Genomic DNA, 13,620 nt, shown 5'->3' with positions numbered 1-13,620 from the left:
TTTTATTAAGGATGTCCTTAATAAATACTTAGGTTACATAATTAAAACTGATTATTTTAGGATACCATAAAAATTTGAAGACATCTCTTCCAAGACTTTTCATAGTCCTTAATTACAAGTACACTATCTATGTATAATGACCATAGCTGTCCACGACCAGACAAGGCTAAAGATGTACATAAGCAAATGTAAATGTAATGGTCCCAGAATTAGACATTAATTTCTCTTAGTGATTATGAGGGGATAGAATGATAGGTATGTTGCTACTGTATAATGTTTTTTAATATCTAATTTATTTTTATCTAAACAGAGTATTAGAATACTAATAAGAGATCCCACAATTGTCCTTTTACCACAGACTATGTAGTTTTCATAAGCTCTCTGTTCTTCTGAAATAATCGTGTGTGTGTGTGTGTGTGTGTGTGTGTGTGTGTGTGTGTGTGTGTTTCATGCCGAGATTTCATGCTGTCTTGAAGACAGATTTCTCTAACTCTTACTTCTTTAAATGATTAAAAAATGTGTTTGGGTGTTTTGCCTGTGTGTATGTCTGTGCACCACACGCATACCTAGTTTTATATAGAGGAGAAGAATGTGTCAAATCGCTGGGAACTGGAGTTAAGAGACAGCTGAGTCAGTGTGGGTACTGAAAATCAAACATAGGTACTCTTTCAGAGCAAGTGCTCTTACCACTGAGCAATCTCTCCAGCCCATGTAACTCTCACTTTTTACAGTACTGTAATTCTGCATTTCACCCTTTCTAGAAAATGTAAGCCAATGACTTTATAGTGCTTTCCACCTCTACGATTACCATTGTGCCATTGAGCTATGCCCTTTATTTTTATGTAACGCATTCTCAGATCTCTTGGTAACCTAAGGCTAGAGTTTCTGCCACTATTGTGCATTTGTTTTGTTTTGTTTTGTTTTATCTCTTTAGTATTTCTGCTCACTAGGCTCCATGCTCATTCAGTTTCTACAGGTCAGCTTATGACATGTCAGTATCTGTCTGGCTTCACAGAAACCTAGATGTGCTTGTGCAGAATAGAACTTTACTTTCTTGGGCCATAGGCAATATTGGTCTCTAAAACTGAGTTTGGTGCATCTGTGCTAAAGTGAGGTGTAAAAGTGAATGATGAAAATTATTTATTGTATTGCATCCATCCTTCTATGGATGGATGGATGGATGGATCTATGTCTGCCTGCCTGCCTATCATCCTATCTATTATCTATTTGTTTATCCTCTCTAATTTTTGTCTGTCCTATATTAGAACAGATCTTCCCAGTCTGTGGTACTACAAAAAATGTCACACTTGTGTTTAAGCAATGGCTTCCCTGCCTTCAGAGGCACCTCCAGGACAGGATGAGCATTTCACACACTCAATCCCATGCTCATTCAGTCTGTCATCTGGTGGTGTTGATGTATCCTTGTCACCTAGATCTGTAATGTATTGAGCAGGAATTCCTTGTTACCTCCTTGTTCCTGAGGCTTCTTAATGCCTAAACTTGAGGTTCTCAGACAGCCTTTTCACTGACTTTGTACTGTGCCATAAATTTTAGACTTTTAGCATTATTGTGATAAATAAAATCTTGGGATGCATTGATTAAGGATAGCTAAGAAGTTTAGAGTTTAGTTTTATGTTTTATTCTAGGCACCAGTAAAACAGAAAGAAGCTTATTTCTTGGTGGACTCTTAATTATTTTTTGTCCCCAGCACCATGAAAAATTTTAAAAAAGATATTAAGCTTCAAGCAGAATTAAATAGAAGGAAGCATTGGTCTGGATGCCGGTATTATACAGTTTCCAGTGGAACCGCCACACCTGTAATCACATTGTAAGAGAAAAGTATATTGTGACAATTTTACAGTATAACATTTTTTGGCATGATTATCTTTTTGCTTTTACCTTTCAGGAATTACAGTTTTGTAGCTGAATATATTTCTTCCTTGGTGTTATTTCTAGAACACTTAGGTTGGTAGCTTTGTTATAATCTTCATCCTGATGCTCTTTTACCATTTTGCTTTTATTTCCTTCTATGCGGAATTTGTTACGTATTTCTAATTTATTTTACATTTCCCCATTTTTCTCTGTGTTGCTATAGTAGTTTCATACTACTGTGGTAATTGGTTGGAATAAGCTTCATGGTTGAAACAATCACAAGTTCATGATCTAAGCTTTCAGGACCTCAGTATCAGTAATGTTAAAAGGGCATCACTGGATGCCAATAATGGTGTCGATGCTGGACTCTTGCCTAAAAAGAATGAGAAATTAATTCTTTTGTTTGGTTTCCTTAATCATCTCATTCTTCTGTAGATGACTGGTTCTATCTATAAACCAATAAATGTTAACTGTATCTTTCAAAAAAAAAAGATATTAAGTCTACAATTTCTTCATATACACATAGAATCAAATAATGTTTTGCCACAAATGTTGCCACTTATTGGCGTAGGAATTCTGTAAGGTGTTGTATCTAATAACTCCCAGCCCAAAGTATGGACCTTTAATAATAACCGGGGAGTAATACAGATAGTATTGTATAGATTTTTGATTTATAATCATTGCATACATTTTCAATTTGCCTTCATCCCTGCTTTTGCTAGCTGTGTTAACTGCAAGCTACCACCACATTCTTAATCTGGAAAGTTTACTGTGGAGGTAAAACAGATGCCCTTGAAATTTTAAAAATTGAAAGTGCTTGAACAATGACCATAATGCTTTTGCCTTTATGATTTATGAGGAAGAAAATGATGAAATTTAGGATAGAGTCAAAGAGAGAGCATTTGTAAGTTTTTAGTTCCTTATTTACGCAGTAGAAGGGGGTCTTAAAAATCTAACCTAATACCCACACTGTTGACATTAAAATTTCTGAGGCAGTGATTCTCAGATGTTTAGGTATATTTGGACTGTGATTAAGTGAAGCTGTGGATCCTATAGACTCATGAACTATCCACAAATAGTTTTTGTTTATATATTTTACAAGAACATTAGTGGATCTTGGGTAAGATACTTACAATAAGATTATACATTACTCCCTGACTCATCTTGTTATGAGATAAATCAGGATTGATTTTTTTTTTAAATATGGGGATATGTTCTAAGGTGATTGTCTCTATTTGTTTATACATTAATAGTAAGTGATTTTTGTCCTTCAGAAAATAAAATTTTAGATAAAGAGAAGTAATTGATGAATGAAAGTAGATATGTACAATTACTAACTGACAAAACAGGAAGTGTTTTTATTTATTTTATTTAAAATTATTACATACTGAAGATATTTTAACAAAACCCGTGACTTGAATTGGCTGAATTTCCCTGAATTTGGCTCTTTAATAGTATTGCTCAGGAGTCCTCGTGACATTTTGATAACTTAAAAATCATCCTCTAAATGACCCAGCCTGGTGACATTCACCTGCCGTGCTAGCAGGGTGGAACATTGCCTTTGAAGCCACATGGATTTACATAATGCATTTCAGGACAATAGGGGCTACATAGCAAGACTTTTTTCTCAAAACAAACAAAAAGATTTTTTAAAAGAAAAGCCACTAAATTCTCCATCATTAACAAATGATTGCCACATTCTTACAGTTTTTACTCTTCTTTACCCATCTCATTGAATGTTTAAAACCCTCAGTTCAGATTGTTACTGTTATTTACCACTGTGGGCAAATGGAAATTAGGCACATAAAAAAATCAGTGTGTCAGGGTTCAGTAATGAGAGGGAGCAGAGGTCTATTTTAACATAAGGCCCCACGCTTCACTTGATAGTCTAGTCATTTTGCTGTCTCCTCCCTCTCATGTAGTGTGCTCCTATGACCCTTTGCTACGACTCCTTTCCCTTTCTTATCATCATCATCATCCTTAAACTTACCCCATTTTAAATACATCATTGTAATACTTTTTAAAATGAGGCTGATATAGTAATATAAATAGAATGGTTACCAACTTGCCCGAGAACTGACTCGTGGGACAGCTGGGAACAGTATTTGTTCTGTGTTTGTCTAACTTGTACCTTAATCTTCATTCAATTCTTCATTTATTAATATGTGATGTGAATCTCAGATGAGATAATGAGGGTATAAAATCTGGTGCAATTCAGGATTTTTTTTTTTTGCATGCAAAGTTCATGGCAATTTCTTTTTTTCTTTTTCTTTTTTTTTTGAGATCAGTAGAAAATTTTATTGTTTTTGTAGGTCAAACCATTTATTTTACAAAAAAAATTAAAAAATAAAAAAGTAATAAACAGATCTCACTTCAGTAACCGAAACATCAAGAACCATGCTCAGAAACTCACAGCAATGTAAGACCTTAAACAGACAAACATTAGCATACAGTTTATCAAAAAAACTCTTCAGAAAAATTCCTTATTGGTTACTACAAGACTAATGTTCAAGTGTGGTACAATACATATCTAATAATCTGTACAATAATGGGAGAAAAATTCTGTGGGTGGTACTATTTCCTAGCAATCATAACTGCAATACAGTCGGAGAACTCTATGTAAAGGTAGCTCAACATCTATTGGAAAAGTGATAGGTAAATTTTATCAGTCATCTGGTAGGGTCCTAATACATCAAGGAAATTTTATATCAACTATATTGGAAGCTTTAAAATTCAGCAATGGTTCATGTTCAACAATTTTTAGATCATTTGCACATTAAGGCATCTTTATGGAGAATATTAACTCTAAGAAAATATTTCTACAGTAAGTTTTATATACAACTGACTATGCTTCATTTGATATTGTTGTATCACTGTTCTCCTCCCAGAAGCCTAGAAAACTTTATAGCTAGTGTGTCAATAATACAACAAACCAATACTCCAATAAAATGAATTGATAGCAGATGCTTACCCTCTCATTTTCAGTGAGCCTAAGTCTATAGCCAATTTGGCCCTTTGTAGTAAAAAAAAAAAAAAAAAAAAAAAAAAAGAAAGTCCAGGATATCCATGAACCTTCAGAGAAGCTCTACATGGTTAAGTCACCACATCATAAAAATTCAAGTGGAAAATTGAGTGAAGACTCTACCAGACTTTACATTCTGTGTTGTAATAGCTAACATTATTTCAGGGTTATCAGCGGGCCAGCTCAGATATTAAGATTGAACACTGGATTAATTTCAGATGTTTGAAACTATTCTGTTTTTACAGCAATTCAGGATTTTTTAAAAAATTTTTTATTTAACTTTTATTAATTACACTTTATTCATTTTGTATCCCCCCATAAGCCCCTCCCTCCTCCCCTCCTGATCCCACCCTCCCCCCCCCTTTCTGCATGCATGCCCCTCCCCAAGTCCACTGATAGGGGAGGTCCTCCTCTCCTTTCTGATCTTAGTCTATCAGTTCTCATCAGAAGTGGCTGCATTGTCATCTTCTGTGGCCTGGTAAGGCTGCTCCCCCTTCAGGGGGAGGTGATCAAAGAGCAGGCCAATCAGATTATGTCAGAGGCAGTCCCTCTTCCCATTTTTATGTAACCCACTTGGACACTGAACTGCCATGGGCTACATCTGTGCAGGGGTTCTAGGTTATCTCCATGAATAGTCCTTGGTTGGAGTATGAGTCTCTGGGAAGTTCCCTGTGTTCAAATTTTCTTGTTCTGATGCTCTCCTTGTGGAGTTCCTATCCTCTCCAGCTCTTGCTATTACCCATTTCTTACCTAAAATTCCATTCACTCTGTCCAACAGTTGGCTATCAGGCTCAGCATCTGCTTTGATAGTCTGCAGGGCAGAGGCTTTCAGAGGCCCTCTGTGGCAGGGTCCTAAGTTGTTTCCTGTTTTCTTCTTCTGGCTTTCAGAGGCCCTCTGTAGCAGGTTCCTAGGTTGTTTCCTGTTTTCTTCTTCTTCTGATGTCCATCCTCTTTGCCTTTCAGGATGTGGATTGAGCATTTTAGTTAGGGTACTCTCTTTTGCTTAGTTTGTTTAGATGTACAGATTTTAGTGGGTTTATCCTATGTTCTATGTTTATATGAGTGAGTATATACCATGCGTGTCTTTTTGCTTCTGGGACAACTCACTCAGGATGATCCTTTCCAGGTCCCACCATTTACCTGCAAATTTCATGATTTCCTTATTTTTCATTGCTGAGTAATACTCCATTGTATAGATGTACCACAATTTCTGCATCCATTCTTCAGTTGAGGGGCATCTGGGTTGTTTCCAGCTTCTGGCTATTACGAATAAAGCTGCTACAAACATGGTTGAGCAAATGTTCTTTTTGTGTACTTGAGTCTCTTTTGGATATATGCCTAGGAGTGGTATGGCTGGATCTTGAGAAAGTGCTATTCCTAGTTGTTTACCCATTATTTAGGAAGAAACGTTTATTTTATGTTATTTTTGTACCTAGTCATACAGAATAGTTTTTTTTTTAAGATGCAGAGAAATAATGTTGTGTTTTTCTTTTTAAGACTGCTTTCTGCATATAAATCATATAAGCAGAATTGGTACATATAATGCACGCAAAACTAAATTTTGTTTACAGTAGAATGTAATTATTCACTTTCTTTCTAATTGCTATTTATTATTTGAGCTTTCACAGAAGTGTGCACTATGGCATGTGTTTCTCCACCACCAGCTGATGACTGAACCAGGCCTTGCACTTGGTAGGCCAGCACCCTCCCCCTGATCTACACCTCCAACCTCAGTGTGTATTATGTTCGTTAAGAGCTATTACTAATCAGGCCTGGGGAGAGTGGGAGCAGGGGGACAGAAGACCTGTAGAGAAGAGAGAAACTGAGGGTGGGGGCATCTGTACGACAAGCTGGAGATGTAGGTCAGAGTAGGCTCCTGGAAATATATGAGAGGGGCTCAAGCATATACTTCTAGTAGCAGAGGCCATGGAGACAGATAAATGATACCCTCTTAGTAGAGGGAGGGGAACTCGAACTCACCCACAAAAACAACCCAAATTTTACCCTCCCTAAAAGATGTGAAGGAATAAAGATAGAAAAGAGATTGAAGGAATGTCCAGCCAATGCCAGAGAGAGTGCCAACCCAGCACTGTGAATGATAACTCCGCTAAGCCTTCAGACAGGAACCTATCAGAGTTGTCCTCTGTGAGGCCCTACCCAACAGTGCACCAAAACAGATTGCTGAGACTCGCAGCCAAACATAGGCATTGCCCAGGGAGTCTTATACAGAAATGGAAGATAAAGAAAAGCACCTATAGATGACAGGAGCTCCACAAGAAGACCAACAGAGCCAACTAGTCAGGGCCCATAGGGGCTTGCTGAAGCTGAAGCATCAACCTAGGACCATGCAGAAACTGGACCAAAGATTTAGTAGATGGGCAGCTTGGGCTTCACTGGGTCCTCAAGTAAGGAATGCAGGGACTGCATCTGACAATGACTTCCCTGCCATCCTTTGGATTACCTCCCCCTGGCAGAACTGCCTTTCCAGGCCACAAGGGAAAAGGACATGCTCAGTCATGATGCAACTTTATGAGCTGTGATGGACCAGAAGGGGCAGAGGGCTCCACTTTTCTAAGGAATGGGGGCATGGGGATGGAGAGACAGGGAGGGTGGGGTTGGGACGGTGGGACTGGGAGGCGAGGTGGGATGGGACTAAAAACAGAATATAAAATAATGTTTATAATAAAAGAAAAATATCATATGTATAGAAAAAAGCTATTACTATTTTAAAAGATCTTATTGAAGAGTTTTAAAATTCTTTTTAAACTTAACAATTAATTGGTAATTAATCAACAATACTTAACATTAGTACTAATACATTTTAAAATAATTAAGAACAGGGAATATAATTCAACAAGGCAACTGAGCTTCAGAATATACTTTTCTAACGGTATCAAGTTAAAGGAGGATGGATGATGAGTGTGTTTAGAAGAGGCTTGGGAAAAAGATCAACCACAGCAGGGAAAAGAATAAGAGACACTCTCAAAGTTTCTGGTTAGAGGTAATATTTAGGTCTTAGTGCTATCTGTGCAAACGAGGCCTCATTTCCAGGTTGCAGGTGGGTAGAAAAAGGAAAGAAGATGCAAGCCAGTGTATCTGACTTTAGATAAGACAGCTTCATTCTTGAAAAATATTTCAGTGGTGTATTTAGGGTTCTTTGTAGCCTTTTGTAGACAAGTTGTACAGAAGTATATTGTGAAGTGCATACTTATAATGTGTTTGGAATGTATTGATCATTCAGTTCAGTCAAGTTGTCTGTTAAGGCACTACATAAGAAGACCTTTCTGGGAGCTGGAGAGAGATGGCTCAGAGATTACGAGCACTGGCTGTTCTTCCAAAGGTCCTGAGTTCAGTTCCCAGCAACCACCTGGTGGCTCATAACCATCTAAAATGAGGTCTGGTGCTCTCTTCTGGCATGCAGGTTCACATGCAGGCAGAATACTGTATAAATAATAAATAAAATAAATCTTAAAAAGAAGAGCTATTTGGTGTGGTCTCTGCTTTGAACACAACTTGCTCACGTACAACTTTGACTATATAAAACACATGACCATATTACAGAATATGTTGTCTGCATATTCATATGACTAGTGCGTAAGTTACTTGTGTTCATATGTGGGATCCTCTACAATTTGTATTAACTTCAGAGTTCTGACAAATACTTTGAAGTGTTATCATAATTAAAGAGGATAGTAAGTACCTACTCCTTAAATAAAGTCTCCCTCACCTTGTTAAGGTGCTTTTTACACTTTGTGTATTTTTTCTATGTAAGGCTGTGTGATCACATCTCAGTCCACACAGATCTCCATGTGATGATGTCGTAGCTGTGATATAAATGGGAAGGTTAACTACATTGGTATTCCTGTTTTGTTTTTGTTTTTCAAGACAGGGTTACTCTGCATAGGCTTGGTTGTCCTCGAACTTGTTCTGTAGACCATGCTGGGCTCAAACTCAGGAGCTCCACCTACCTCTGCCTTTTGAGTGCTGGGCTTAAGGGCATGAGCCACCACCTGGCAACATTGATATTTTTAATTATGTTGGCTTTGCAAAACTTCTTGATCCCTGAGTATCTCATAATTTTTCTTTAGAGATGAATGATTTTGCCAGTGGTTAAATCTTTATGGTTCTCTTTGGTATCTATCAGTTAAATACCAAATAGATGGTTGGATAAAGTTGGGTTCAGAGACTCCAAGTTTATAACATTTGGATTATATGTTTGACTTTGATATTCTATATCGTTTCAAGTTTTTTAACAAATGTTTGATAAATGAGCCTTCACTTTACATGTGAAGTAATATGCTATGCAAGGACTAATAGTTCTATTAACTACAGCCATGTCTCTTTCCAGTACTGTATTAATCATCTTTTAAAACTGTTCTCTTGTTGTTGAAGCTGATAGAATTAATTATGCTGTTCTCACACACAGTTGGAGAATTTGATGCTGGATAAGGATGGCCATATAAAAATTACAGATTTTGGACTTTGCAAAGAAGGGATCACAGATGCAGCTACCATGAAGACATTCTGTGGCACACCAGAGTATCTTGCACCAGAGGTAGGCAGAAGTTCCGTTTACATGAAAAATAACACTAATGTTTCTCAAAACATTTAAATATTTTTGCCAAGTTGCAGTATTCACTATTTTGTAACAAGATTTCTATCAGAATAATTGATTTTGCTTTTAACTCATTTAATGGAATATTTTTATGGCTACAAGCATATGAAAATTAAATTTTAAAGTTTGTAAGCACATATCTTTTTAATAAAGTAGATTAAATTTTATTTTTCTTGCCTATATATTTTATTTATTGGTTATATTCGTTTTACTTCATTGATTAAAAGAGGATAATTGAATAACTTCTGCAAGCATATTTATTGTTTTATAAACTATCTTGGATTTTACCTAGAAGCAGAGATTATAGTGATTATTGGTATTTGTGTTCAACTACCGGAAATTGTTTTGTGGTGGAAACTGAAAAAATGACTTGCTTACATTTTGTAGTTCACAAAGAAAGATGAAGTGGAGGTTTTGTACCAGTTTATGAAAAAGATAGAAAGTGACTGTACTTTTGAAGAAATTCTATTGGACAGAGACTAATATATGTATACAACATAATATAATAAAAACTATATATAACATAAGGCTTTCAGTTCCTAGGGAAGAAAGGAAGATAAAGGAATGATGTAGTTTGATGTAGTAGGTTTCCTAAGTGTGCCAGTTAGTGCTGCTGTGGAATAGCCTACACGGGTCTTGAGTGATGAACAGTCCTTTATCAAGAATGCAGGTGGGGCCACACAAGTGACTTCTCTCTCTTCTGCTCACCTGTGGCCTGAGCCGAAAGACCTAGCAACAGAAAAGCTGCTTAGAGACTGAAATTATCTAGAAGCAGCTTCACTTTTTTGTTTGACAGCTGCTGCCAGGTGTCCAATGACATGTTATTAAGGTTGTTGACACTTAGAGCCTCCCTGTGGCGTAGGCTTCTTCATGATGGCCAGGGTTCTTTGGCTTAGAGATCTAACAGCAAATGTCCTAAGAACAAGTTAGAAGCAACCTTGGTTTTAACCATCCTTCCCTCTTTCTTCTTTGTTTTTAATCTAGTTAACTGTGAAAAGTTTCATTTAAAAATGCTTTTTATATTGTTTTTATTTTGATACAGTTCACATGCCATATAAATTTAAAGGCAACATTTTACTTTTAAAAATATTTAAAGTTGTGCAACTATCACAATTTATTTTTTATATTAATTATAGTTTATTCGCTTTGTATCCCAGCTGTAGTCCCCTCCCTCTTCCCCTTCCAGTCCCCCCTCCCCCCCTTATCTCCTATGCCTCTCTCCAAGTCTACCAATAGGGGTGGTCCTCCCCCCTTCCCTCTGACCCTAGCTTATCTGGTCTCATCAGAACTGGCTTTATTGTCCTCCTCTGTGGCCTGGCAAGGCTGCTCCCCTTTTAAGGGGAGGCGATCAAAGAGCTAGCCACTGAGTTCATGTCAGAGACAGTCCCTGCTCCCCTTACTAGGGAACCCACTTGGATACTGAGCTGCCATGGGCTATATCTGAGCAGGGGTTCTAGGTTATTTCCATGAATGGTCCTTGATTGGAATATCAGTCTCAGAAAAGACCCCTGTACCTAGATATTTTGGTTCTGTTGCTCTCCTTGTGGAGCTCCGTCCTCTCCAGGTCTTACTATCTCCCTCTTCTTACCTAAGATTCCCTGCACTCTACCCAAAGTTTGTTTATGAGTCTCAGTATCTGCTTTGACACAATGTTAGATAGTGGCCCTCTGTGGTAGGCTCCTGTCCTGTTTTGCTAAAGTACACAACAAGGACATTTGTTTAACCATGTTTGTAGTGGCTTTATTTGTAATAAATAAATAGCCAAAACCTGGAAACAACCCAGATGTCATCAGGGGAGGAATGGATACAGAAATTGTGGTACTTTTACACAATGGAAATACTACTCAGCAATTAAAAAGAAGGAAATCGTGAAATTTGCAGGCAAACAGTGGGAACTAGAAAAAATCATCCTGATTGAGATATTCCATAAACAGAAAGACACACATGCTATATACTCACTTATAAGTGGATATTAGATATATAACATAGAATAAACCTACAAAAATCTGTACACCTAAAGAAGGTGAGCTAGAAGGAGGACCCTGTGTAAAATGATCAATCAGAAAGGCAAACGGGATGGACATTGGAAGAAGGAGCAACTATCACTTCTAATTCCAAAATGTTTTAATCATTCCAGTTATGATGTCACTTTTATTAGCATCTCATTTTTTTCTCTCTAGGATATCACATATCTACTATCTCTTTGTAGTTTTTCTGAACATTTCATGCAAATACAATTATATGATGTAGAACCTTGCATGTTGAGCTCTCTGCCTGGGCAGATTGTCTTTTAAGTTTCTTCTGTGTGTTAAGCAGTTTGTCTTTTATGAATAATGCTGCTGAGATCATTCATGTGTCATCTCATTTCCTGGCCTTTTTTTTCCCCATAAGATCCACATCACTTTGGTCATGTGCATATTCCTTAAAGCAGTTGTAGACCTTCATAGGCTCAAGTGGTGCAGGCATAGGTTCTACCTCCCACTACGGAGGAGCATGTGAAATGGGAGTCATTTCAGTCGTATTTGGGTAAGAGACGCTTCCCCAGAGAGATGATTAGGGCAAGGGATGTGAGCTCAAGATATCTGACTGCTAAGAAGGAGGAAACCAACCCAGAGGAAGAGTTTTGCACACAGGGCAGCCAGAAAGGACTGGAACTAGCCTACGGGTACCCCTCAGAGTTCAGCAAGACTGTTATAGCTGATGTTACAAATGAAGGAGCTTCCTCAGATGAGTAGAATTTCTATTACTAACCATCAGTCTGTTTGTTCCTGTGGAATTTGGGGTAACATGAAGCATACTAGAACTCATTTCTCATCTTAACAATCCGTATACAACCAGGAGGCAATGTGGGATAAGCAGTAGTACAGGGTTCTTGTTTTTTAACTTATTTATTCTTTGAGAGTTGCATCTATGTAAATAATATATTTTGATAATATTACTCCTCTGTACTTCCCAGGAGTATCAAGATTCTGATTAGGGTTGCTAGACCATAAAGCCTACTTTTCTTCGTTAATTATTTGAATGATGGCCCAACAGGAAATGGTATTCAAGAGAAAATAGAAAGTAGAAAAATTATGTGTGTACTAGCATGTTGACTTAATAGTGTTAGGTTGTTTTAAACTAGTAGTTAAATTAACATTCAAATGTATAGATAACACATTTCTAAATATTGTCTTGCCAAATATGTAATTTTCTCTGTTATAGAGGGTAAAGTTTAAAATTCAGTTTTGGTTTTTTTGTGGCAGAATTAAGTACAATTTTAGAAAGAATGTTTTTGTTTATTCAGTCATACTTTCTGGACTAGTTTTGTTTCTGTGAATGTCATGTCAAACAAATTGTTTCTCTGCCATTCAGTTGCCCTTGCTATACGTTTGTAATGGATGATGGCATTCATATTAAGAATACCAAAATTAGTGATGTCGCAGTTAGGAGAAATTATTCCAAAGAAGATAAACACATCTCATTTCTGAAGCAGATGATCTCCTAAGAAACAAAGATACTGTTTTCTGTACGAACATCAACTCAAAGACAAAAACCAAAAACTGAATGCAAAGAGTTTCATCATTTCTAAGGGTTCACAGTACTCAAGAACTTACCAGTTTCTGTTTAAGACAAATAAGCAGTGATCTTTACATACTTAACATTTTAATTGCATTTAATTATTTTATGTATAGATGCTTATATATGTGCTGTGTGTGCATGGGCTGCCATGTACATGTGGCAGTCTGAACAGCCTTCAGGTACACGTTTTCTCTTTATATCTTGTGGTTACTGGAACTCAAACTCAGGTTGTCAAACTTTCAGGAAGAACTTTTACCTCCTAAAACATCCCACTGGCAGGCCCCTGCATGTGTTTTTTTTTAAAGTATTAACAGAGGTCTGATGTTTAAAAAGCAGATTTATACACACCTATAATTATTACATAGTGTTTCATTAATTGAAAATTTGACACATTTATAGAAAAAAAGTGATCATTATGCAGCCCAATTGGCAGCTTAGGCTTCATGTGGGTTCCCTAGTAAGGGGAGCAGGAGGAGGTGCTGTGTCTGACATGGACTCTGTTGCCTGCTTTATTATTATTATTATTATTATTATTATTATTATTATTATT

The 13,620-nt window shown here is 37.0% G+C and overlaps 1 protein-coding gene across 2 annotated transcripts in view; it reads left to right on the top strand.

Moving 5' to 3' along the window:
* The window catches only part of Akt3 (AKT serine/threonine kinase 3), a 211,775-nt gene that overhangs the window by 158,855 nt on the left and 39,300 nt on the right, over positions 1-13,620 (top strand). For both annotated transcript variants that reach the window (XM_055608722.1, XM_055608711.1), the window contains exon 10: positions 9,321-9,449. In XM_055608722.1, coding sequence (XP_055464697.1) covers positions 9,321-9,449 — 129 coding nt within the window. The remainder of the gene's footprint in view (positions 1-9,320; positions 9,450-13,620) is intronic.

This window comes from Psammomys obesus, unplaced genomic scaffold (genome assembly GCF_907164565.1).
Source record: "Psammomys obesus unplaced genomic scaffold, mPsaObe1.curated_primary_1811, whole genome shotgun sequence".
NCBI lineage: Eukaryota > Metazoa > Chordata > Mammalia > Rodentia > Muridae > Psammomys > Psammomys obesus.
Note: the sequence above shows the minus strand (reverse complement) of the source record. Positions and strands in the feature narration are given on the sequence as shown.